General features: G+C 43.0%; 1 protein-coding gene across 2 annotated transcripts; it reads left to right on the top strand.

Annotated features, from left to right (window-relative positions):
* Positions 1–799: 799 nt before the first annotated feature.
* On the top strand, positions 800–21811 carry tulp4a (TUB like protein 4a). 2 transcript variants are annotated; one of them, XM_072443086.1, is made up of 14 exons: positions 800–923; positions 2000–2879; positions 12360–12488; positions 12572–12733; positions 12843–13023; positions 13508–13615; positions 13680–13843; positions 14347–14571; positions 14642–14876; positions 15176–15320; positions 15566–15710; positions 15804–15897; positions 15979–19454; positions 19534–21811. In XM_072443086.1, the coding sequence occupies exons 2-14, from the start codon at positions 2628–2630 to the stop codon at positions 19648–19650; spliced, it is 5433 nt and encodes a 1810-aa protein (XP_072299187.1). In that variant the 5' UTR covers positions 800–923; positions 2000–2627; the 3' UTR covers positions 19651–21811. The 2 variants fall into 2 exon arrangements, with proteins under 2 accessions (XP_072299187.1, XP_072299178.1); XM_072443077.1 differs by having other exon boundaries at positions 15539–15710.
* Positions 21812–22263: the final 452 nt, after the last annotated feature.

Genomic DNA, 22263 nt, shown 5'->3' with positions numbered 1-22263 from the left:
ATTTCTATAAAAGAAAAATGTATAAGCAAAGATGATTAAAAATTAAATAAAAATGTGGTATAATGAGGACACGAAAGCACAAATATGAAACAGTCAAATGATCACAGTATTTAAGAGAACATTTACTTGAGGTGAATTTTGCACTTACAATATGGCTGCTTGATTTTGGATACAAAAGGTTAATGATGATGATGATAAATAAAACATTCTAAAATCTAAGTTAATTGGTATGTATTGTTGAAAAATGGTCCAACCATATATACATATATAAATATAAATATATGTGTGTATCTATATGTCACCCTTGTCAAAGAGCCATCAATGGGTTCTTACCGTAGATCTATTACGGTTCTTTCCTGGTTAAATAAAGGTTAATTTAAAAACAATCCAATCGAATGGCTTGTCATCTTGAGACTTCTACAGGGAAAACAAATGACAGTTTTGTACTTGATCATTTGATAGATATCCTGAGGCGATGACTATTTCTGTGGCGTCAAATTTGGGTTACAGATTTGTTGTACTCGCACACGCGCGCACACACATGCACGCGCGCACACACATGCACGCGCGCACACAGACACACACGCGCGTGCACACACACACGCATGCGTGCACACACATGCATGCGTACACACATACACACGCACACACACATACATGCTTGCGTGCACACGCACACACATACACACGCACATACACCGATGCACACGCACACACACCGCGCGCCCCTTGATTGAATCACATGTGCGTCACGTGACTCCGCTGCGGCCCTGCCAGTGGTCAGGACCGTGTCTCCGGGAGGACCCAAGCAGGAGCCAAGCAGCACCTAAGCAGGAGGAGCCAGGATCCAGGAGGAGCCAGGCAGCGGAGGAGAGAAGCGAGCAGCCTGCGGGGAACACGGGCACAAATACAACACAGGCGAGGTAAGTCGCTGCTCTCACTGGCAATAGTCGCAAACTAACCAAAACATGTCTCTCGTAACGACATTGGAGTTTGTGCGCGCTGCAGACACGCATTGTTATTCATGAAGCTGAAAGTGTTGTCGGGTAAACACGGAGCTATCGTTAGCCTGTAGCTCGCAGCGGCAGCGGCGGATGCACGGAGCCGTCTCCGGCAGTGATGTGCTCAGGTCTCAGTTAGCCTTAGCGCTGTGTTAGCCTGTTAGCTTATACTCTTCTGCCCTCTTGAAAGACTAGACGATCAGCCAGTGGGATCTGTGTCTCTCCAGATGTAATGTAGCCCCGCTCTCACGAAGGTTCCATTGTTATTTTCTCATCACATCCTTTATAGAGAGCTCTCGGCATAGCACACATTTAGTTTGGATCTGTCTGTGGCTTTAGCTAGCTTTTCTCTAGGGCCAGCAGCAGTCAGGACACTGGAGGTATGATGTGATCAAACACAAAGGTCTGACACTGAGGTTGAGCTGTTATTGTCTTTGTTTATGCGATGCTCTTGTGTAATAGTCCTGAGGTATTGTGTCTTGTTTTTGATCAAGATTACAACTGTCAGCCTAATGTTAAATGCAAATTAATTTCCAGCATTTTTGTGTCAATATTATTGTTTGTTCACGTGATTGTAACCTATTGTTCATAGTATTAACATCCAACACTAAGACTCCGTTTAGAAGTGGTCCACAGTAATCCGTTTATTTATTTTCATCCATTCATTTTTTTTCTTTGGGAATCATAAGTAAATTCAGGCTAAATCATTATTATTTAAATGGTTGTGTGGGTGGTTAGGCAAGAGCGTTGTTGCATTTACTGATGCTCATCCATTTTCATCCTCTTTTATTATTTATGTTATACATCAAAGTTGATGTTTTTGCTCAATATTTAAAAAAAAAGGATGGCTAGGATGGCTGTCGCTCTAAAATGTAGGTGCAAAATTGTAACGTAAAAAATAATGGGTTGTTTGGAGGGAATTAGCACAGAGTGAGTCAAGTATAACATGTTCAAGACTATTTCGAGTCTATTCTAACACTGTTTTTTGGTGAATGCAGCAGTCCTCCATGAGATCCCTGAGGCAGGTGAGAAGACGCACTGCTGGCACGATGACGTCGCTGGGAGAAGCTCACAGCTGATGGAGAGGAGTCCCTGCTCCTCCTTCTCCTCTGTGCCAGGCGCCTCGGTGTGGACGGGACACACATGAGTCACTGAACCGGGCAGACATGTGGCTACATTCAACTGGAAGCATCAGGCACATTTTGGTGTAGATTAAGAACTGGATTGGTTTTCCTATGGATGTTTATTTTTTATACGCCGACATGAGTAAGCAATCCGCCACAAGGTGTTCATAGAATATTGGTCACACATCTGTGGCCTTGTATTTGAAACGCCATCGATCTAATATCTATTTTGGATCACAATGACTTGAGTGCCTTTTGTCGATGCCTAGATATGCTCATCTTTTTTCTGTTCCTTTTTTTGTTTACCCTTTTTGTCAAATACTCCTCAAAAGTGCTACAAATCACAACTGTAAACAACTGAAGATACTATGCACAGTTTTTTCTGCCCTGATACTGAAGCGGTGACCTCAGTCGAGGAGGGGCATTCCTAGTCTCAAATCTCCACAAAAGTGCGAGCGACCGGCGTGTTTTTGTTCAGACGGGGGACCAGAGAGCTGTAGGGATGTTCGCCGCTGTGGAGCATGGCCCGGTCCTGTGTAGCGACTCCAACATCCTGTGTCTGTCCTGGAAGGGTCGGGTGCCCAAGAGCGAGAAGGAAAAGCCCGTGTGCAGAAAGCGCTACTATGAGGAGGGCTGGCTGGCCACTGGGAACGGCCGGGGAGTCGTGGGCGTCACGTTCACATCAAGCCACTGCAGACGGGACCGACCCACGCCACAGAGGGTCAACTTCAACCTCCGAGGCCATAACAGCGAGGTGGGAACACTTTAAATGCAGTCTTCTAAACTAATCTGACTGTAAATAACAACTTGCACACCAACATAATACTGCAAAGATATTTTTTACTATTCATCAGTAGTTCATATTTGTTCAAGGTAACCCACGTTATTTGCTTATTGTAAGTAATTGAGAGTTCCAAATAATTTATTTGGTAGGAATAGCTTCCCACAGTTTTTCATTTATCTTAAAAGTTTAGTTTGTTTTTAGGTAACCTCCTTTGTTGCTAGCTCACTGTCCCTTGACAGTGTTGTCCTCTCTAGTGGCACAACTGTCCTCACGAATTGCATGAATAGGCTTTAGTTGGCATTTTGCCTGATTAATTATCAAGTTTATTGCACATCAGTTCAAGTATTCATTGTTTGAGGTCTCATTTTTATCTTACAATCACGTCGTATCAACACAGAGACAGGAAAAATGGCTTTCAACAACTTTGCTCCCTCTCTGTGAAACAAAACACAGAGTCTTTTTAAATTAAATCATTTTATGCATTTTAAAGCACCCGCAGTGCAGATGCACTTGTTTTATATAATTTTATCTCACATTGTACTTATAAATGTGTTTTTATGCATTGGATAATTTTATTGAATGTTTTATTTTATGTTTATTTTGTGTTGTGTGTTTAACAGGGACCCATGAAAAAGAGAACTTTTCTCATTGGGTTTTCCCTGTATGTATAAATAAATAAATAAATAAAATGAATGAATGACAACTGGCAGAGAAAACAAATTTCCCCATGAGGTCAACCATACTTGTCACTTTTGAGGTTATTTTTAAGTGTTGCAGTTGTTGGCTGGATTGTTGCTTTTTGGAGTATTGTTGCTCAGATAAGGTTATGTCTAACATGTAGTCATTTATTTAATTCTCAATTATAGCTTATATACTATAAATACTATTTACATGCTGTTTTTAGGTGTTTGTGTATAGTTTAGCTGTTCTCCTTCCCTGTCATCCACTAAGATAATGAAAAGCTGTACAGAAGCCTGCACTAGCCTCTGTGGCTAATACTTTTTTGCCTTTTAGACACAGAATTACAAGACAGGGCAGGTAGCGCGATGCACAGTAAAAGCTCCACCTTGTCGGACAACTGAATATCTTGAACACATTGTTAATCTATAAACATGCAGTAGCGTTACTTCTCAAATGCATTTGTTATGTGTTAGGGTCAGTTTAGGGTCATTAATGGGCTTATGTGGTATTGATAATCTACCAAAGCTCTGTATTTGCAACTATTGATATTGGCCTAATCCTTTGACATTATTGGGCTTTTCTTTTCTCAATAGCTGTAATATATCCAGCAGCACAGCTTTTGGGCAAATTGTGGCTTGAATGAATTACAGTTTGAATTATTAATTTTGTCTCAAGCATTAGGAACTAAACATTCTTGCATATTTTAACAAATTAAAATATGTTTGAGAAGGAGGAGAAGCTAAAGGCTATTGTTAATTGATCATTTAGACATTGTGATTTCATAAATAAAACATCTATTGATTTATGATGATTAACAAAGTTAGATCAGGAGGATAATTTAAACTATTTACAATTTGTATAGCTTTTTTGTGCATGTGTAAAAAATATAGTCTTTGTTCAGTGATTTCATTCATATTCCCCCCATACTTCAATGGAGTTATTGAAATGTGAGCGCACAAGAGTAAAATAAAATTTTAATGCTAATATAAATATGATACAAAATAGATTTTATTGCACAGATTATTTATGAGCTTTCCCATTCTGGTCAGGTAAAGAGTAAGAGTGTTTGAAAACATGTTTTTGGGAGTGACTCATGATCAATTTCCAAAAATCAATCAAAATATCTAGGCAAGGCAAGTTTATTTGTAGAGCACATTTCATACACAAGGCAATTCAAAGTGCTTCACACAACGGGAAAAAAATCATTAAAATCACAAAGAAATCACAAAACAGTTTAAGACATGAAAGGGAGTCATATGCACAGCTAAACATCTAGTTTTATTCATGATTAAAGATGGCTTATTTGAATCAAGCCAGGATTTTAGTTTGTTTTAGTTTTGTACTTGCGCTATAACATTTTGAACATGTTTATTTATAAATGGCTTGCATCTTGTGCACTGATTACACATCCTAAATTAATTGAGAGTGTGATGAGCCTCAAAAATAACCAAGCTTTGTTTAATGCACTTCTTTTTATCTGGAACGACTCAAAATAAGTAATTATTTGAGGTTCTTGCATCTTGCCTTTTCTTTAGCCTCTGCTAAGACAAACTGTCTAGAGAGCTTTACATGAGAGAGGAGTAAACCCAGGACACCACCACATGTTTACCACTTTGCCCTGTATTTCTAGTTGAACTTACTCACTGTTCTCTGTTCTACATAATAACTTATTTGTGTCTGGGCTACTTCTTGTTCTCTAGTGATTACAATATGCTACACTAATGACACAAATACTTGGGGCATGAACATACGGCAGGGAAGTACTGTTAAATCAATCAGTCTTCACTTTGATTCCAGGCGTGCAGGTGGCGTTCGCAGGATAATTGCAAATTATTCAGTTCAGTATATTCCATTATGACGCCGGCTGAGGAAAACGCACAGAAAATGTAGGTGCCAGATGAATCACAATCGAGCTGAAAATACGGCAATTCTTAACCACTGCAATTTTGCGCCAAGATATTGCACAGTATTTAAAAACGACCCGTAGAGAATGTATGGGCAGTTCATATCTCGGTCCACTCTCGAGTTTTAATGCTCTTCGATTAGTTTAAAGAGTATGCAATGAGTCTAATTGGAACGCTTTTGGATAATTCCCCAAAATTGTTCAGCTCCAAATTCTGAGATGGACTAACATTTGCTTCAGGAATATTTAAAAAAGTAGAAATATTTACATGTGTCCATATATTGCCCAGCCTTTACATTTACATTTTAAAGTTCTTATCGTGCTGCTCGTTGCATGTTTCGGACGCACTTGTCTTGTGTGACTTGTTGACATTGTTTGCGATCTTCTTAAAACTAAATCGTATATAAACCCGTGTGTGCATTAAAAGGGTCTCGCTCGATGTGCTTGGGAGAAATGGCTTATCTGTGCTAATCCCTGCTCTGTGAGGACATGTTGCATAAGCTCCAGGTCCCAGTTGCTTCTCCTTGTCTGCTTTGCAATTGATGAACATGCCGTCATATTTTATTTATTTATTTATTGGGTGTAAATGGTGACTAATAATGAAATGAACCTGGAGGATAATTGGATGGGGAAAATATCTTGTTTTGGAGGATAAAATTGCCACAAGAAAGGCAAAATACTCTTTAGGTGAGTACCTCTTGAGAAGTCCAGAAAGGCACAAAACTATTTAATTAATTCTAAATTATGTCAAAAAATCTCGCGGGATTTGTGTTCCACGTTTAGTTTGTGTTTTTTAAAAGGCCATCTTCTCCTTCTCATTCACATTTGAACTCGACAAAGTACTATTGATGTAATGTTCAGCTGTAAAATGATAAAACACCAGTCGCCGTGTAAATAATTTAGCTAGAGTCCATTACCAGCTGCTTCTGCCTTCTTTGTCACACCTCAACATCATATTTAGTAGTTTGTGACCATCAGCTCTTAGTATTTATGTAGAATTGGATCACTTGGTTGCTCCAAAGTCATTAAAGGTCCTCCTCCCCTGCAGGTCTTGTCCCGATGCCCTTTCCCTGATGCTGCAAATCACATCGCAGTCGGGCGTCTCTCCTTTTCACATCCGCACAGCATAGCACTTTTGTCGATTTGAGTTTTATGTCGGATGTAACGTTAAACGAATTCCAAATCCTTTGACCTAAGAGTATTGTCTTTGTTTCAGCTCCAGTATCTAATTTTACGAGCTGGTTGAGGTGTTCTCTGGGCTTGAGCCGCTGCCTCGCTCCTGGGCCTGTTCACTTTTGCTGACTCCAATGCAACAGCTTTATTTGATTTGGTGGATTCTGTTAAACCACTTGGGTCGGGGCCGTTCCAAATGTCCAGGAGCTACAGTGACCGGAGCAGAACGCAGGCCTGTCCAGATTAATTGGTTAAATGTCGATTGATAATTTTAGACAGAAAAAGGTCTAACTCTAAATGTTGCCCGTTTTGATACTTTTTCTGCTTCTGTCACATTGACTCATTCATTCAGAAAATTGAATTTGATCATTTCCAGATGATAAAAGACCGGTAAACTGTTAGACCCGGCAAATGACAGTGAATTAAAGATTTCATTGTGAATACTAAAAGCCAATATTTTATATTGTGACTAGAGGAACCAAAAGTATACCGTAACGCATTTGCCATAATCTGGTTAATTGTGAGTGTCGTGTATAAAGAGTGTGATTGTTTATAGTAGAAAAAGCTTCAGTTGTAGTCATCTGGACTCAGTTAGAAAAAATAGACGTTTCGACTCGAAGTCCCTGTTTATTTTAAACCAGGAAACACTTTAAGACAAAAACTGGTTCACCCTAAGGACAAGTTAACGACTCAAAAACAGAGCAATGTAGTTTATTCGATCCAATGCAGTGAAGAAAGCTGTAAAGAACGTTACATAGGTGAGACAAAACAGCCTCTACACAAGAGGCTCTATCAGCACAGAAGAAATACAAGTTCAGGACCTGAGAGTGCCGTGCATCTCCATCTTGAAGCCTCTAATCACTCGTTTGAAGACGGTGAGGTGAAGGTTTTAAGCAGGGAGAAAAGATGGTTTGAAAGAGGAGTCAAGGAAGCTATTTTTGTTAAAAAAGAAAGACCTTCTTTAAACAGGAATGGAGGGCTAAGATTCAACCTCCTGGTATCTATAATGGTATACTGAACCCCTGGAAAGGTAGAGGACCAGGACCAGGACATTTAGATGCTAATCAGGTACTCAGGGTGGTTGAGCCAGGGTCTCACAAAGACACAAAGACACAGAGGATTCTAATAGCCCATTAAAATTCTGAATAGGCTAGCTCGGTAGATACAAGGGGGAAGTTTCTGTTGAAACAAACAACTCTTTCTACTTCAGGAAGGCTCCGCCCAATGGGCTGGACTTACCACAGGACAGTATAAATATCGGAGTTCTCGACCTAAATTCTTTTATTGACAATGACTCTTGGATGAGAGTCGAAACGTCTATTTTTTCTAACTGAGTCCAGATGATACAACTGAAACATTTTCTACTATGGAACACGCGTGGACGAATGAGGGATTACACCGACAGTGTGATTGTTTGGCATTAACGCAAACATTTTTTTTTTAATGAGTTCAGTGTCTCTTTAATACAAGAAGCATAATTATTTTTGTTTTTAATTGTTTTCTCAACACTGGCAGCTCATCATTTCCATAATTGATTTTTCTGGTTGAGCTTTGTATTGATGCAAGATCCAGTAACACAGAGATGCACCGCTCTCGGTCTGCTTTTGACCAAGCCGTTCCCAGCCTTACACTGTTCACCTGTGACCCTTTGGTGTCCTGCAGCTCCTGATCCTCTGTCTCCATGTGCAGTCTGATCCCAGTTCTGCCGTGTCACTCAGAGCTGTCTGTTGCACAGCTCATTCTAATCTTCACAGGAGGCTATATTTACTCGCATACACATTTCTTTCACCTGTGTGGGAGCTGCTGCCGGTAAAGGTCCACAAGTGTATGACGCAGCAAGTCGGAAGATATTAAGGAGATTTCTATGCTATGAGACATTCAAAAGTGGCATATAAAGAGTAAAGTTTGCACTTTCAATAAATGCATATTATTGTCATATATTTTAGGATTAATGAGCTAAATGTTCTATTTACCATTTTCCTTTGACATGTAAATGTACACACCTCCTGAAGGCCTTTATTTTTTATTCTTTTTCATTGTTTGTGATTTACAAAATTGCATAAATGATGCGTCATCATTTGGATGGTTCATCTGGTTGTTACGAGAGATGGAAGCTCTGCTTGTTTTGTCTAACCCAATGTTACTGTACAATTGATCTTTCGCTCTAAACCTGCCTCGGGCCGTGTATCTGGGCATGTACAGCCCACGTGTGTCGCAGTGAGACCAGAGATACTTGATTCTTAGGATTATTCCTAGACTAAGTCGCACTGCAGCAGGGCAACACGTGTTACTCTCTAAGCCCTCAAAAGGTACATTTAACGTATTGTGTAAATAAAGAAGACTCTTCCCATTTAGACTTTAGTCTAAAAATAGTGACTATGTTGTCAGTAGTGAAATGTTATTTTGTGAAAGTCACAATATATTATTGTGAATGTCATAGTTAAAATTATTGCACACTGTACTAAAATATGTAACCGTTGTGCTACCCTCAAAGATAGGTTAGGGTTTTTTTATTCTTTCTTTTTAAACATAAAACATACAAAAACCTTCATGCTGTAGAGGGAGGCGCTCTACTGCAGACAGATGTGGGTCATCCAGAAGATGGCACAAGGGCTACAGTATATAACTCTTTCTGTGCCTTTCAGAGACAATTTTTTCCAAAAAGAAATTAACGTTATCTTATCTCCATGAAGCAGAGAAGAGTTTCCTCTTTTCCAAGGTATTCTTTTAGCAATAATAACACACGTAATCTATCAGGCCACTCTGGCTTGTAGGTCTCCGGAGGTCATCGACGGGTATCGGCAGACCAAGCGAGCCGCGGCTCGTGCTGTCGCAGAGGCAAAAACCCGGGCCTGGGAGGAGTTCGGGGAGGCCATGGAGGAGGACTATCGGTCGGCACCAAAGAAATTCTGGCAAACCGTCCGGCGCCTCAGGAGGGGGAAGCAGTGTCTCACCAACACCGTTTACGGGGCGGGTGGAGGCCTGCTGACCTCAACTGGGGATGTCGTCGGACGGTGGAAGGAATACTTTGAGGATCTCCTTAATCCCTCAGTCACGTCTTCCGAAGAGGAAGTAGAGACCGGGGACTCGGAGGCTGGCTCATCCATCACCCAAGCTGAAGTCACTGAGGTTGTTCGCAAACTCCTCGGTGGCAGGGCTCCGGGGGTGGATGAGATCCGCCCTGAGTACCTAAAGTATCTGGATGTTGTAGGACTGTCTTGGTTGACACGTCTCTGCAACATCGCGTGGCGTTCGGGGACCGTGCCTCTGGACTGGCAGACCGGGGTGGTGGTCCCTCTGTTCAAGAAGGGGGACCGGAGGGTGTGTTCCAACTACAGAGGGATCACACTCCTCAGCCTCCCGGGTAAGGTCTATTCCAAGGTACTGGAGAGGAGAATTCGACCGATAGTCGAACCTCGGATTCAGGAGGAGCAGAGTGGTTTTCGTCCCGGTCGTGGAACACTGGACCAGCTCTATACTCTCCATCGGGTGCTCGAGGGCTCATGGGAGTTTGCCCAACCAGTCCACATGTGCTTTGTGGATCTGGAGAAGGCTTTCGACCGTGTCCCTCGGGGTGTCCTTTGGGGGGTGCTCCGGGAGTACGGGGTCCGGGGCCCTTTGCTCAGGGCTGTCCGGTCCCTGTATGACCGGAGCAGGAGCTGTGTTCGCATTGCCGGCAGTAAGTCAGACCTGTTCCCAGTGCATGTTGGACTCCGCCAGGGCTGCCCTTTGTCACCGGTTCTGTTCATAATTTTTATGGACAGAATTTCTAGGCGCAGTCAGGGGTCGGAGGGTGTGGTCAGGGGTCGGAGGGTGTCCGGTTTGGGGACCACAGGATCTCATCTCTGCTGTTTGCAGACGATGTTGTCCTGATGGCTCCATCAAACCCGGACCTGCAACATGCACTGGGACGGTTTGCAGCCGAGTGTGAAGCGACTGGGATGAGAATCAGCACCTCCAAATCCGAGGCCATGGTTCTCGACCGGAAAAAGGTGGCTTGCCCTCTCCAGGTGGGTGGGGTGTCCTTGCCCCAAGTGGAGGAGTTCAAGTATCTCGGGGTCTTGTTCACGAGTGAGGGAAGGATGGAGCGTGAGATCGACAGGCGGATCGGTGCAGCGGCTGCAGTGATGCAGTCGCTGCATCGGACCGTTGTGGTGAAGAGGGAGCTGAGCCGAAAGGCAAGGCTCTCTATTTACCGGTCACTCTACGTTCTGACCTCACCTATGGTCATGAGCTTTGGGTAGTGACCGAAAGAACAAGATCGCGGATACAAGCGGTCGAAATGAGTTTCCTCCGCCGTGTGGCTGGGCGCTCCCTTAGAGATAAGGTGAGGAGCTCGGCCACACGGGGGGAGCTCGGAGTAGAGCCGCTGCTCCTCCACGTCGAGAGGAGCCAGCTGAGGTGGCTCGGGCATCTGTTTTCGGATGCCTCCTGGGCGCCTCCCTCGGGAGGTGTTTCAGGCATGTCCCACCGGGAAGAGGCCCCGGGGAAGACCCAGGACACGCTGGAGAGACTATGTCTCTCGGCTGGCCTGGGAACGCCTCGGGATCCCCCCGGAGGAGTTAGAGGAAGTGTCTGGGGAGAAGGAAGTCTGGGAGTCCCTGCTCAGACTGCTGCCCCCGCGACCCGGCCCCGGATAAAGCGGCAGAAGATGGATGGATGGATGGAACACACGTAATTGAATAAATGGAATATAGATAAATGAATGTATAACATAAGAATCTTTCAATACAAAATTATAAATATTGGGTGCTGTGTCCTTGGGCACTTGACCCACATTGTCTAGTCTGAATGTGGTGTGTGAGTGAGTGATCGGAGGGGCGGCCCTGCTTTCACACTTCAATAGTTGCTGGGATGAAAGTATAATGACAAGAGCAACAAGCTTTGAGCGGCTTCGACAAGCCTGTAAAGCACATTACAAATGACAAGGCATTATATTATATTTTCTATCAATTATATCAAATCTATAGACATTGATATAACTATACCCCATTGAGATATCATAAAATGGGGATCAAAAGAACTTATCAATGTTCTAAATTTCAAAATGCCACAGATACTGATAGATGAGACTGGACTATGAGACTGCCCTTTTCTCTCCGATTTGGAAGAAAGTGTTTGGCTTTATGCGCAGCTGGTTACCATGTGACCTACCCATATCACCCAGACTGTGCCACTGGGGCAAGAACCGCCATACATAATGAGTGTAGGTTGTAGAGCAGTGCAGTGTGTTTTTGTATTTGGTCTTCTATGTTGTACCACAGCAATCCCCAACCTTTTTCCTTACAACGACCAATACAATCACAAGAATTCTTTTCCGGGACGAGTTGAAGGGATAGAGCCAGTAACAACAGTGTAAAATGTGTAAAAACCCTTCTATAACTTTTCGAATAACTTATTACTTATGTTTGCTGTTTATTAGATTAATTGGCTCTATATTGTCATGGTTAAAACACATATAATATTGAGACTGTTAAACAACAGACTATTTAAAAAAAATTCTATTAAATTTTCCTCTGGGGGACTGTTCGCAGATGGCCTGCGGCCCGGTTTTGGGCCCCGGGCCCGGTGGTTGTGGACCCCTGTTGTACCACACGGTTCTTTTTGTTCTGTTTCTTTTCTTGAAATAAAAACCTAATTTTAAATCAAAAAACAAAGCACTGAACAGCATTGTAATATGATTTCTATTTCAGGTGGTGCTGGTGAGGTGGAACGAGCCTTTTCAGAAGTTGGCCACCTGTGACACGGATGGAGGGATATTTGTTTGGATCCAGTACGAGGGCCGCTGGTCGGTGGAGCTGGTTAATGATCGTGGGGCTCAGGTAAAAAAACAAAACCCTAATCCATTCTTTCATCCACTTTATAAACCTCAGTTCATATTTTTTAAACTACTCCATGTTTCTAGGTGAGCGATTTCACATGGTCCCACGATGGCACCCAGGCTCTCATCTCATACCGTGACGGCTTTGTCCTGGTGGGCTCAGTGAGTGGGCAGAGACACTGGTCCTCAGAGATCAACTTGGAAAGCCAGATCACCTGTGGCATCTGGACACCCGATGACCAGCAGGTGACTCATTTGTTTTTCCCAAAAACGTGTTCATACAGTATATGTAACTACTGAAGTTTTTTGTAGTTTGTAGATAATGCTTTTTAAATGTCTAGTTTCCTCTTTTCAGGTGCTGTTTGGTACTGCTGATGGGCAAGTGATAGTAATGGACTGTCATGGCCGGATGCTGGCACATATTCTGCTGCATGAGTCGGATGGCATCGTCAGCATGTCCTGGAACTACCCCAGCTTCCTGGTGGAGGACAGCAGCGAGAGCGACACGGACTCTGATGACTACTCCCCACCACAAGGTGCACTGCCAAAACACACTCCTGCTGAATTATTGTGGACTCTGCATCACTTTATAACCTGCATATTGCTATGGGTTATCATCTAGCTCATTTTAAGGACTTGTACTTTAATTGGGTCATTGAGCTCTGATCATAAAGAATTTATGTTTACTGAAACAGTGTTTCTAGAAAGATGTGTATGTTTATTTTGTTTTAGTGCTTATTCAAATGTTTTTTGACACACCGAGTACATTGTGGTTTAATTCATGTTAATGCATATGAATAATAACTGGCCTAATTGGTTTCCTTGTGTTAACGCTTAAAATTGCTGGCCTAAGCTGAAACTGATTTTGTTCTCAGAAAGAATGCATGTCTAAAGACAAATGGCCTTAAATACCAGACTGCTTTCTGCACCTGCCTCTTATCGATCTATGATTATTAGTTTGCTATATTACAAAAGTTAAAGCAGAAAAAAGCAAAAAACATTCCTGTTTTCTGTTGTTAGTGCACAGCCAAAAGCCTCTGCTGACAGTCAGCTTCAGTTCTGGAGACATCAGCTTGATGAACAACTACGATGACCTCGCTCCCATCCTCATTCGCACTGGTTTGAAAGGTGTGTATCTCACCTGTTTCTATATACGAGTTCTTTCATGCCTCACAAACCTCTTGTCTTGCAGATGTGGTGGTCCACTGGTGCTCTCAGGGGGATCTTTTGGCAGTGGCAGGTATGGAGAGAACCACTATGTCTCCTGACTCCTGTGCAGCAGCTGTAAAAAACGCTGTGGTTCAGTTTTACAATGTTCGGGGTGAACACATCTACACACTGGACACACCTGCTCAGGTAATGAACACTGTATATAGGTGAGTGAACAGAATACTGTGTACAAACGTGTTATTTTTCACAAAATGTCTTTGTTTGGTCATCTGTTCAGTCATAAATAAAAGAGAAAATAAAACTAGTCTATAAGTCAGGGGAAATTTTACAATTTTTTCTGGCAGTCTAAACATTCATCATAATATAAATAATTAATTTGTATTTGTCAAAAGATAACCATTGTTTAATGATATGCAAGCTTTTGCCCTTATACAGCATGGTTGCTAGGCAACAATTAAGCTATTATTCTGCTGCTCTTGTCCAATTAGAGCGTAAAGATATAAACTTCACCAAAATTGTCAAACTGAAAATATTTTTGTTCTATGATTTTATATTACACAATGTAAAAAAAATAAAAAATGTACAACAAAGTAAAAGCTAAAACTTTGAATCTGAGAAATTAAACTGCTACTAATAGAAAGAGTTAAATTGTAAACTCTGGCTCATCCCTATTGCAAATCTGTTTGCAGCGTCCTATCACTACATTGTGCTGGGGACACAAGGACTCTCGCCTTTTCCTGGCATGTGGCCCTGTGCTTTATGTTGTTCGAGTGGGACATCGGGTGGCGAGCCTGCAGCTTCTCTGCCAGCAAGGGATCGCCTCAGCAGTCAAGGAAGAAAAGGATGTGGCCAAGCTTACCATGCCCTCTCGTCTCTGTTCATATGTCACTACAGCTTTTGTCTCTACCATAAAGGTAATCAGAATGTTGCATTTATTGCTAAAATTTGTATCATTCTAAGCATGATTTTATATTTGTTTTTTAGCCTCCCATCCCAGATCCTAATAACATGCGGGATTTTGTGAGCTACCCAACATCTGGAAATGAACGGCTTCACTGTACAATGAAGCGGACGGAGGATAATCCTGAGGTGGGGGGACCCTGCTACACACTGTACCTAGAATATCTTGGTGGCCTGGTGCCAATCCTCAAGGGTCGACGAATAAGTAAACTACGACCAGAGTTTGTCATCATGGACCCAAAAACGGATGGAAAAACAGGTTAGAACATATATAAAATTATGGAACTTTGGCTGATCAATCCATGCTCCCTCCCAAATTAGACTAATGGAGCACACTAGCCATTGTTAATTAGAAACTGCTTAATGATGGTTCTGTAGGCCTTCTCATAAATTCTTGTCTCTCAGCGTACACTGTGACACACTATTATATTCACTCATGTATGTGAAGTAAATTAGCTTAACAGCAGGCAGTTTCTTTCTACAAGTTTGGAAAAAGTCTTAATCCGTCTATGTCTTGTATTTATTACAAATGTGTGTATTTCTCCCTCTTTTTCCTAGATGAAATATATGGCAACACTGTAATATCTGCAATGATTGACAGCTGTAATTGTTCCGACTCCAGTGATATTGAACTGAGTGATGACTGGGTTGGCAAGAAATCTCCAAAAATATCCAGGGGTAGTAAATCCCCCAAACTACCAAGGTAATCAAAAACTTGTGCTGTGATGCTACTGGGTTGGTTGCTCGCTTTGCCTGTGCTTGTGACGGCGCCTAATTAAAGCTATTAACTTAAATTGTGTGTATTTTTACATTTACTTTTTGCTTGGTTTGATTTGTAACTGTCTTGTTTCAATGTACAGTTCTGTTGTCCATTCCCTGCATGCCTAAACTTTATTTTTTTATGTGCTACCTTCTCTGTAGAGACTTAGTTTGTCCCTTTACCAACAGAATCAACATAGATCCTAGAAAATCGCCCAAACTCTCTCGCACTACCCAGGAAATCTCCAGGTCGCCACGATTACCAACACGGAAACCTTCAATTGGGTCACCTAGTTTAACACGCAGAGAGTTTCCTCTTGATGACATTGTGCAGGTAATAGTCTGATTTTAACAATGAGTGTGGTTATAAAATCCCTTTATTTGTTGATCTACTTCTCATTTTTGTCTTTTGTATTTCTGTCTCTAGCAAAACTACCTTGCTCAGGTCACATCAAATATCTGGGGAACTAAATTCAAAATTGTGGGATTAGCCGCATTCTTGCCAACTAATCTTGGTGCAGGTAAACACCCCTCCATATTAAAAATATTTTAATGTGTGTGTCAGCCATTATTGTAACTTAATTTATCTGCTTTCACTCCAGTAATCTACAAAACAAGCCTCCTTCATCTGCAGCCCAGACAAATGACCATCTACCTTCCTGAGGTGCGAAAGATTTCCATCGACTACATCAATCTGCCCGTCTTCAGCCCCAATGTCTTCAGTGAGGATGAGGACGACCTACCCGTCACAGGCCCCACTGGTGGGGCAGATGATAACCCACCTTGTACTGTGAACATACCTATTGCCCCCATTCATAGTCCTGCGCAGGCCATGTCTCCCGCGCAAAGCATTGGTCTAGTTCAGTCACTTCTTGCCAATCAAAATGTCCAGTTAGATGTACTCACCAATCCAACTGTGAGCCCTGTGGGGGCTGCTGCTGGTGGGTCAGACCAAAGCCAGGACAATATGCTCACAGCCCAGTACGCAGTTCCCACGCGGTACTCGAATCCAGGTCAGGTGATTTTTGGTGGACTGGACATGAGCAGACTCATGGCGGGACCACCATCCCACAGCTCACAGCCGTCACAGCCCAGTCACCAGCAGCAGCTCCTGCAGCACCAGCAGCTGCAGCAGATGTTCCAGCAGCAGCTCCATCAACAGCAGCAGCAGCAGCTCCATCAGCTGCAGCTTCAGCACATGCATCAGATGCAGCATCAGATGCAGCACCAGGGCCTTTCGTCGCAGCACCAGGGCCTTTCGTCGCAGCACCAGGGCCGTTCGTCGCAGCACCAGGGCCTGCCGTCGCAGCACCAGGGCCTGCCGTCGCAGCACCAGGGCCTGCCGTCGCAGCACCAGGGCCTGCCGTCGCAGCACCAGGGCCTGCCGCCGCAGCACCAGGGCCTGCCGCCGCAGCACCAGGGCCTGCCGCCGCAGCACCAGGGCCTGCCGCCGCAGCACCAGGGCCTGCCGCCGCAGCACCAGGGCCTGCCGCCGCAGCACCAGGGCCTGCCGTCGCAGCACCAGGGCCTGCCGTCGCAGCACCATCAGCTCCATCAGATCCAGCAGCTCCAGCAGCTCCAACAGCTCCAACAGCCTCTTCAAATTCAGATCCCTGTCCCATCACCACTTCCTGGACAGCTCCCTGGGTCAGCTGCTCCCCTGCTCCATCCAGGAGCTTTGCATATCCAAATCCCTCATCCTGCAGGTGATTTGACTGATCGATCTGTAGGGAGTGAACATGAACATTTGTTGAAAATAAAAACCACTCGGTCAGCTTCACAATTGGCAGAGGGTGACACAGTGGTGTTTAGTGCACCTCTTGAGCTCAGTAAAATGAACCCTCCACCGCCCTATCCTGGGACTGCCACCATGACTTCTTCTGCTACCTCCAATACTGCATCTGGACCGGGTCCCAATGGGACCCCTCCCCCAGGGGACCTGTGTCTCAAAAAAGGAGAGTTCCAACTATATCCTCCAAGCCAGCCTCCTGCTCAGTATCCCACACCCCTTGGTTATGAGAGAATCACAACCTTTGACAGTAGTGGAAACGTGGAGGAGGTTTGTCGTCCAAGGACTCGTCTTGTGTGTAACCAGAATGTGTATGCACTGCAGGGGCCCGGCAGCTCGGCAACACTCAGGGTTACCTCTTCATCCTCATCTTCATCTACAGCGGAGAGCAAGAAGTTCCAGATGCCATACACCTCTGCCACCCTCAACAGACTCACCGCACCTCGCTACTCCATTCCTAGTGGAGACCCTCCGCCTTACCCCGACTCCTCCAATCAGAACAATGCGGCTGGACGAACGACTGGATTAAGGCTTGACAGTAATGTAATTCACGCCACCCTCAGGAGAAACAGCAGAGAGGCTACACTTAAGGTTTCCCAGATGCTGGAATCACCAAGACCACTGCCTCCTAAGACAAAAAACAGTAGTGCACTAGCAACATCTTGTCAGCAGAGGGTGCCAACAGCCTTGTATACCTGCAGTCAGTGTAGTAGTAGCTCCAGTGTTGGCGGTTCTGCCTTAGGTAGTGCCAATGGTATAGCTGGAGGAACTATTATCAGGCAGGACTTTCCTCCTGGGACTGGGGCGCCACACAGCACAGTGATAGTTCACTCAAATAGTTCTGCACCTCTGTCATCCCAGTCCTCATACAGCCTGATGAGTACTCTCGAAGGCTCTGTGTCTGCAGTAGGGGGATCACGAACTGACAGCAGAGATCGGGCAGACTATGTGAACTCAGCCTTTTCTGAGGACGAAACACTGAACCAGTCCCTGAGGCATTTGGCTTTAGCAGGAAGTGAGGCACCAGGCTTAGTTGTCAAACGCCCTCCTCCTTATCAGTGGGATCCTACTGGCACTGAGGAGGTGTGGGTTCCTCAGGAACGGACAGTTACTCTACACCCTCCTGGCCCTTCAGGCTCACACAAACCACCACCACTGATCCTCAGCCCAGGTCAGCATTTAGATGTGTCTCGAATTCCTTTTGTTCTTTCTCCAAAGTCCCCCACTAGCCCTAACGCTGCTTCATTTCAAGCCGCTGCAGCCGCTGCAGGTTACCAAATCTCCCTGCAGTATCCTGCTACTGCATACTCGGGCACCATGCTCCAGACCATGCCCACATCCCCACGACCGTGCTCCTCTCCAAAGGAGGTGGCAGCTCCTGTGACTTTCTCACAACAGGATGCCACTCTTGTCTTGCCTCCAGGTTATTCTGCAAACTTGGCCAACCTTGCCTGCTGTCCTCTCTCTCCCTTGTATCCAGGAGGAGGTACTATTATTCCCCCAATTGCGCTTCACACTCCATGGGGAACGTACAACCCTTGCCCTCCTATGCCCAGTCCTGCAGTGCCACTTCCTCCTAAAGCCTCCACTATGACAGCAGAGAAAACAGCCATTTCACCTCCACCTCCTCCACCAGCACCAGCACCCCCTCCTCCACCCCCACCCACAGAGTTGCCAGAGCCTATGGCAGATTCTGGGGAGGGTTTTCAGGAGGTTTTGTCTTTAACTGAAAGCCCTGTGCCACAGCGCTCTGAAAAAATTAGTAAAAAGAGCCGCAAAAGAGCTGAGGGCAGAGTAGAGGAGGGCAACCTGACTCTGGCTGAAGGGAACAAGTCCAAAAAAGAAGGAAGAGCTTTGGGTGATTTCAATTCTCTTATTTCGAGCCCACGACTAGGAGGAAGAGACAAAAAGAAATTGAAAGGCCCAAAGGAACAGTTAAAAACTAAAAAACTGAGTAAAGCCACAGCCAATAGTGAGTTTCAGGACAGTTCAGAGAGTGAGCCAGAGCTGTTCATCAGTGGGGATGAGCTGCTCAACCAGTGCCAAAGTGGTAAGAAAGGCTGGAAAAATAAAAGAAACCTACGGGCTGCAACAGAACTGGATGAGATCAAGTGTCGAAAGGCCAATGAAAAGGAGGACAGAGGCTTTGGGAGCCAGGGTTTTGTGTATGTTATGGCCAACAAGCAGCCGCTATGGAATGAGGCCACACAGGTTTACCAGCTGGACTTCGGAGGACGGGTCACTCAGGAGTCAGCCAAAAACTTTCAGATTGAACTTGAAGGAAGACAGGTAGGACTGCTGTTGATTAATGCAAATCTGTGTTAAATGAATGTGTGTTTTAACTTCATTCATTTATTTTCATCTCTAGGTGATGCAGTTTGGCCGCATTGACGGCAACGCTTACATCTTGGACTTTCAGTACCCCTTCTCAGCAGTGCAAGCCTTTGCTGTGGCTTTGGCCAATGTTACTCAACGCCTCAAATGATATTGATACTTACCCTGTGTTTTTTTCTTAGAGTGAATGACCTAAAGGCACAGTTGTTCCATGTGACTGTAATATCTGTTGGAGAAATCAGCCCTTGTTGTAGAAAGATACAATCATGCTGCACTACTCAAAGCTGCCACTAGAGGTGGTGCGTTAGTAGACCCTTGCAGTGCATGTAGGGTCAAAGAACTGAGCTTTGGTGAACGTCACGCAACAACTATTGCTTTAAGTAGAAGTAGTTTATTATAGAGAAACTGCCAGCAAGTTGTATGTCTAAAAAGCAGCAATGATACTTGAAAATCATCTTATGGAGATGCAAGCTGTTACTTTCAGAGTGCACAGGTACCATGCACTGTAATCAATTGCTGTATAAACATTCAATGGAAAAAGAAACAACTCAAATTCTCACATTGATTTTGCTTTTAGAATTTCATTACATTAATTACATGCTTGTGGGTGAAGGCATAAGCTGGCGTTCCTGCCATTCCTTTTGTCACTATCTTAAGATCTCTGAGCTGCTGCAAAGGTAGTTAGAGTTTATTGAATTTTGAATTTATTTCCCTCTGACTTTGAAGGAAACATGTACAGTTTGTTGTTTACTCATTTTAACATGCATTTTATTTGTGAATTGCAATCTCCTATTCTTACAATATCATGTTTTAACTTCACATACATTTATTTGGGAGACTATTCTCTGATGTTTAGATTTCCTTGGGATTCAGGAGAAGTCGGGTTACAAGAGCTGCAGAAAGCTTTGATGTGAACATCTTATACTGGCTAGTGCATCAGCACATGGTGATGTGAGCACAAGTCGCCATGGCCTGTTGTTAACATATTAACCTCTAAAGTTTTTGTCACCTGCTGTCACTTCTGTGAAGTGACTGTGTAGTTTGGGGATGTCCCTGCACTTGAAGCCCAAACATTACATGTAACAAGGTACAGGAAAATAATTTTCTATATTTTACCTATGCCATTTCATACCGTTTCAGAAGTTATGTAAATACATATCAGTGAATCAAAAATGAGATGTAGGTGACAACAGGCTGTTTACAACATTCTCTCTGTGTTTTAGTCTACTGTGTGGCATTAAACCTGGCGTATTGTTAAACTGGTTTCAAAAAACATTTTTTTTTCAGCAAATACTCAACTGTTGATGAAGGTAAAACCATTCACGGTGAATGAGCATGGCACATCAATCAATAGCCCCCTTGCAACTTAGTCAAGCATAAAGTATGGTATGGTTGAGATTGCTGTTAATGTTTGTGCCAAATTAATTTACCAAAACAAGAGCAAAAAACTGGTCCTAATGAAGAATGATACTTGATGTTTATGACATATGCTGCCAATTATATTTTAAAATCCTTTACTGTGTTTTTTCCATACACCATTCAAATGCGTGTTTAAGAGTTTGGGGTTAAAGCATATCAGCTGTATTTTTATCAAAAGAAAACAACCCTGAGCATGTCAATAAAAGAACATATTTGTTATTTGTGCAATATTTAGTTGACCACATAAGATATACTTTTAAGTTCAACATCCCATTCATTTTTATTTATGATTTATTTTTTATTTTTCCCTGAAGAGACTTGTTCTTCTGTACATTGTGCAGTTTCTAAACATTTCTTTGTTGATACAAGTTTGTCACAATATACCCCAGATTTTGATGTAGCGTTGGGTTGGGGATCAGGGGAAGAAGATTTGTGTTTTGTGAAGTTTTCAATGAATGAAAACGATGTGAATGAGTTAACTCAATGTAGTGGTAAGGTAGTTGGAGTGTATCTGTTGAGTCAAAGTATGTCAATAATCAGTGTTAACATCCATGACGTGTGGACAAGGCTATCTATAACCACCGCCTTGTTATTCTACAATAAAAACGGGCTGAGGTAAAGCAACTGGGCTCAGAATGCCTCTGGACTGAACAGTTTACTTCATATTGCTTTTCAGATATGTTGATTGGTTGTAGATAATGTCGGTTTTGGCTTTCCCCCCTTTTTTTTTTTTTTGGAAAAGATGTGCTTTGTAGTTGTAGATTTAAGGACAAAAACACTTGAAAAAATGATCTGGTGACTGAATGTTTATGAATAGTCAGGCATGCCATGTAAATGATTTTTTTTATTGTGTACTGTATGTGACACATCTTTTCAATAAAAAGTCCTTGTCTGATTAAATTTCCTCCCATCATAATATGGAGAATTCACCATTGAATTGTGTCTGATTTAGAGAGTTAATTTAGAGAAAGGATTAATTTATATTAGGCTTGTGGATAACTCCACCTAGTGGAGCAATATAATTCTAGGCCTAATTTTTCCTACACACAAACCCGGACACAAACATATTTATATATAGGGAGGGAGGGATATATATATAGATATAGATATATATAGATGTTATATATATATATATACACATATATATATATATACACATATATATATATATATATATATACACACATATATATATATATACATATATATATATATATATATATACACATGTGTATATATATATATATATATATACACATATATATATACACGCATATACACACATATATATAAACATCTATTGATGTATTAGCCAATATATTAGCCATCTATCTCGCTGGCTAAC

The sequence above is a fragment of the Eucyclogobius newberryi genome, unplaced genomic scaffold (assembly GCF_026437365.1).
Source record: "Eucyclogobius newberryi isolate DKJ021-1_F unplaced genomic scaffold, fEucNew1.0.hap1 SCAF_1, whole genome shotgun sequence".
In the NCBI taxonomy this organism is placed as follows: domain Eukaryota; kingdom Metazoa; phylum Chordata; class Actinopteri; order Gobiiformes; family Gobiidae; genus Eucyclogobius; species Eucyclogobius newberryi.
Note: the sequence above shows the minus strand (reverse complement) of the source record. Positions and strands in the feature narration are given on the sequence as shown.

Excerpts from the sequence above, each read along its gene's own strand:
- tulp4a (XM_072443077.1), top strand. The coding sequence starts at position 2,628 with ATGTTCGCCGCTGTGGAGCATGGCCCGGTCCTGTGTAGCGACTCCAAC. Across the intron at positions 12,734-12,842 it reads GGACACCCGATGACCAGCAG|GTGCTGTTTGGTACTGCTGA; the intron begins GTGACTCATTTG and ends TCCTCTTTTCAG. Across the intron at positions 15,321-15,538 it reads AAATCCCCCAAACTACCAAG|AGACTTAGTTTGTCCCTTTA; the intron begins GTAATCAAAAAC and ends CCTTCTCTGTAG.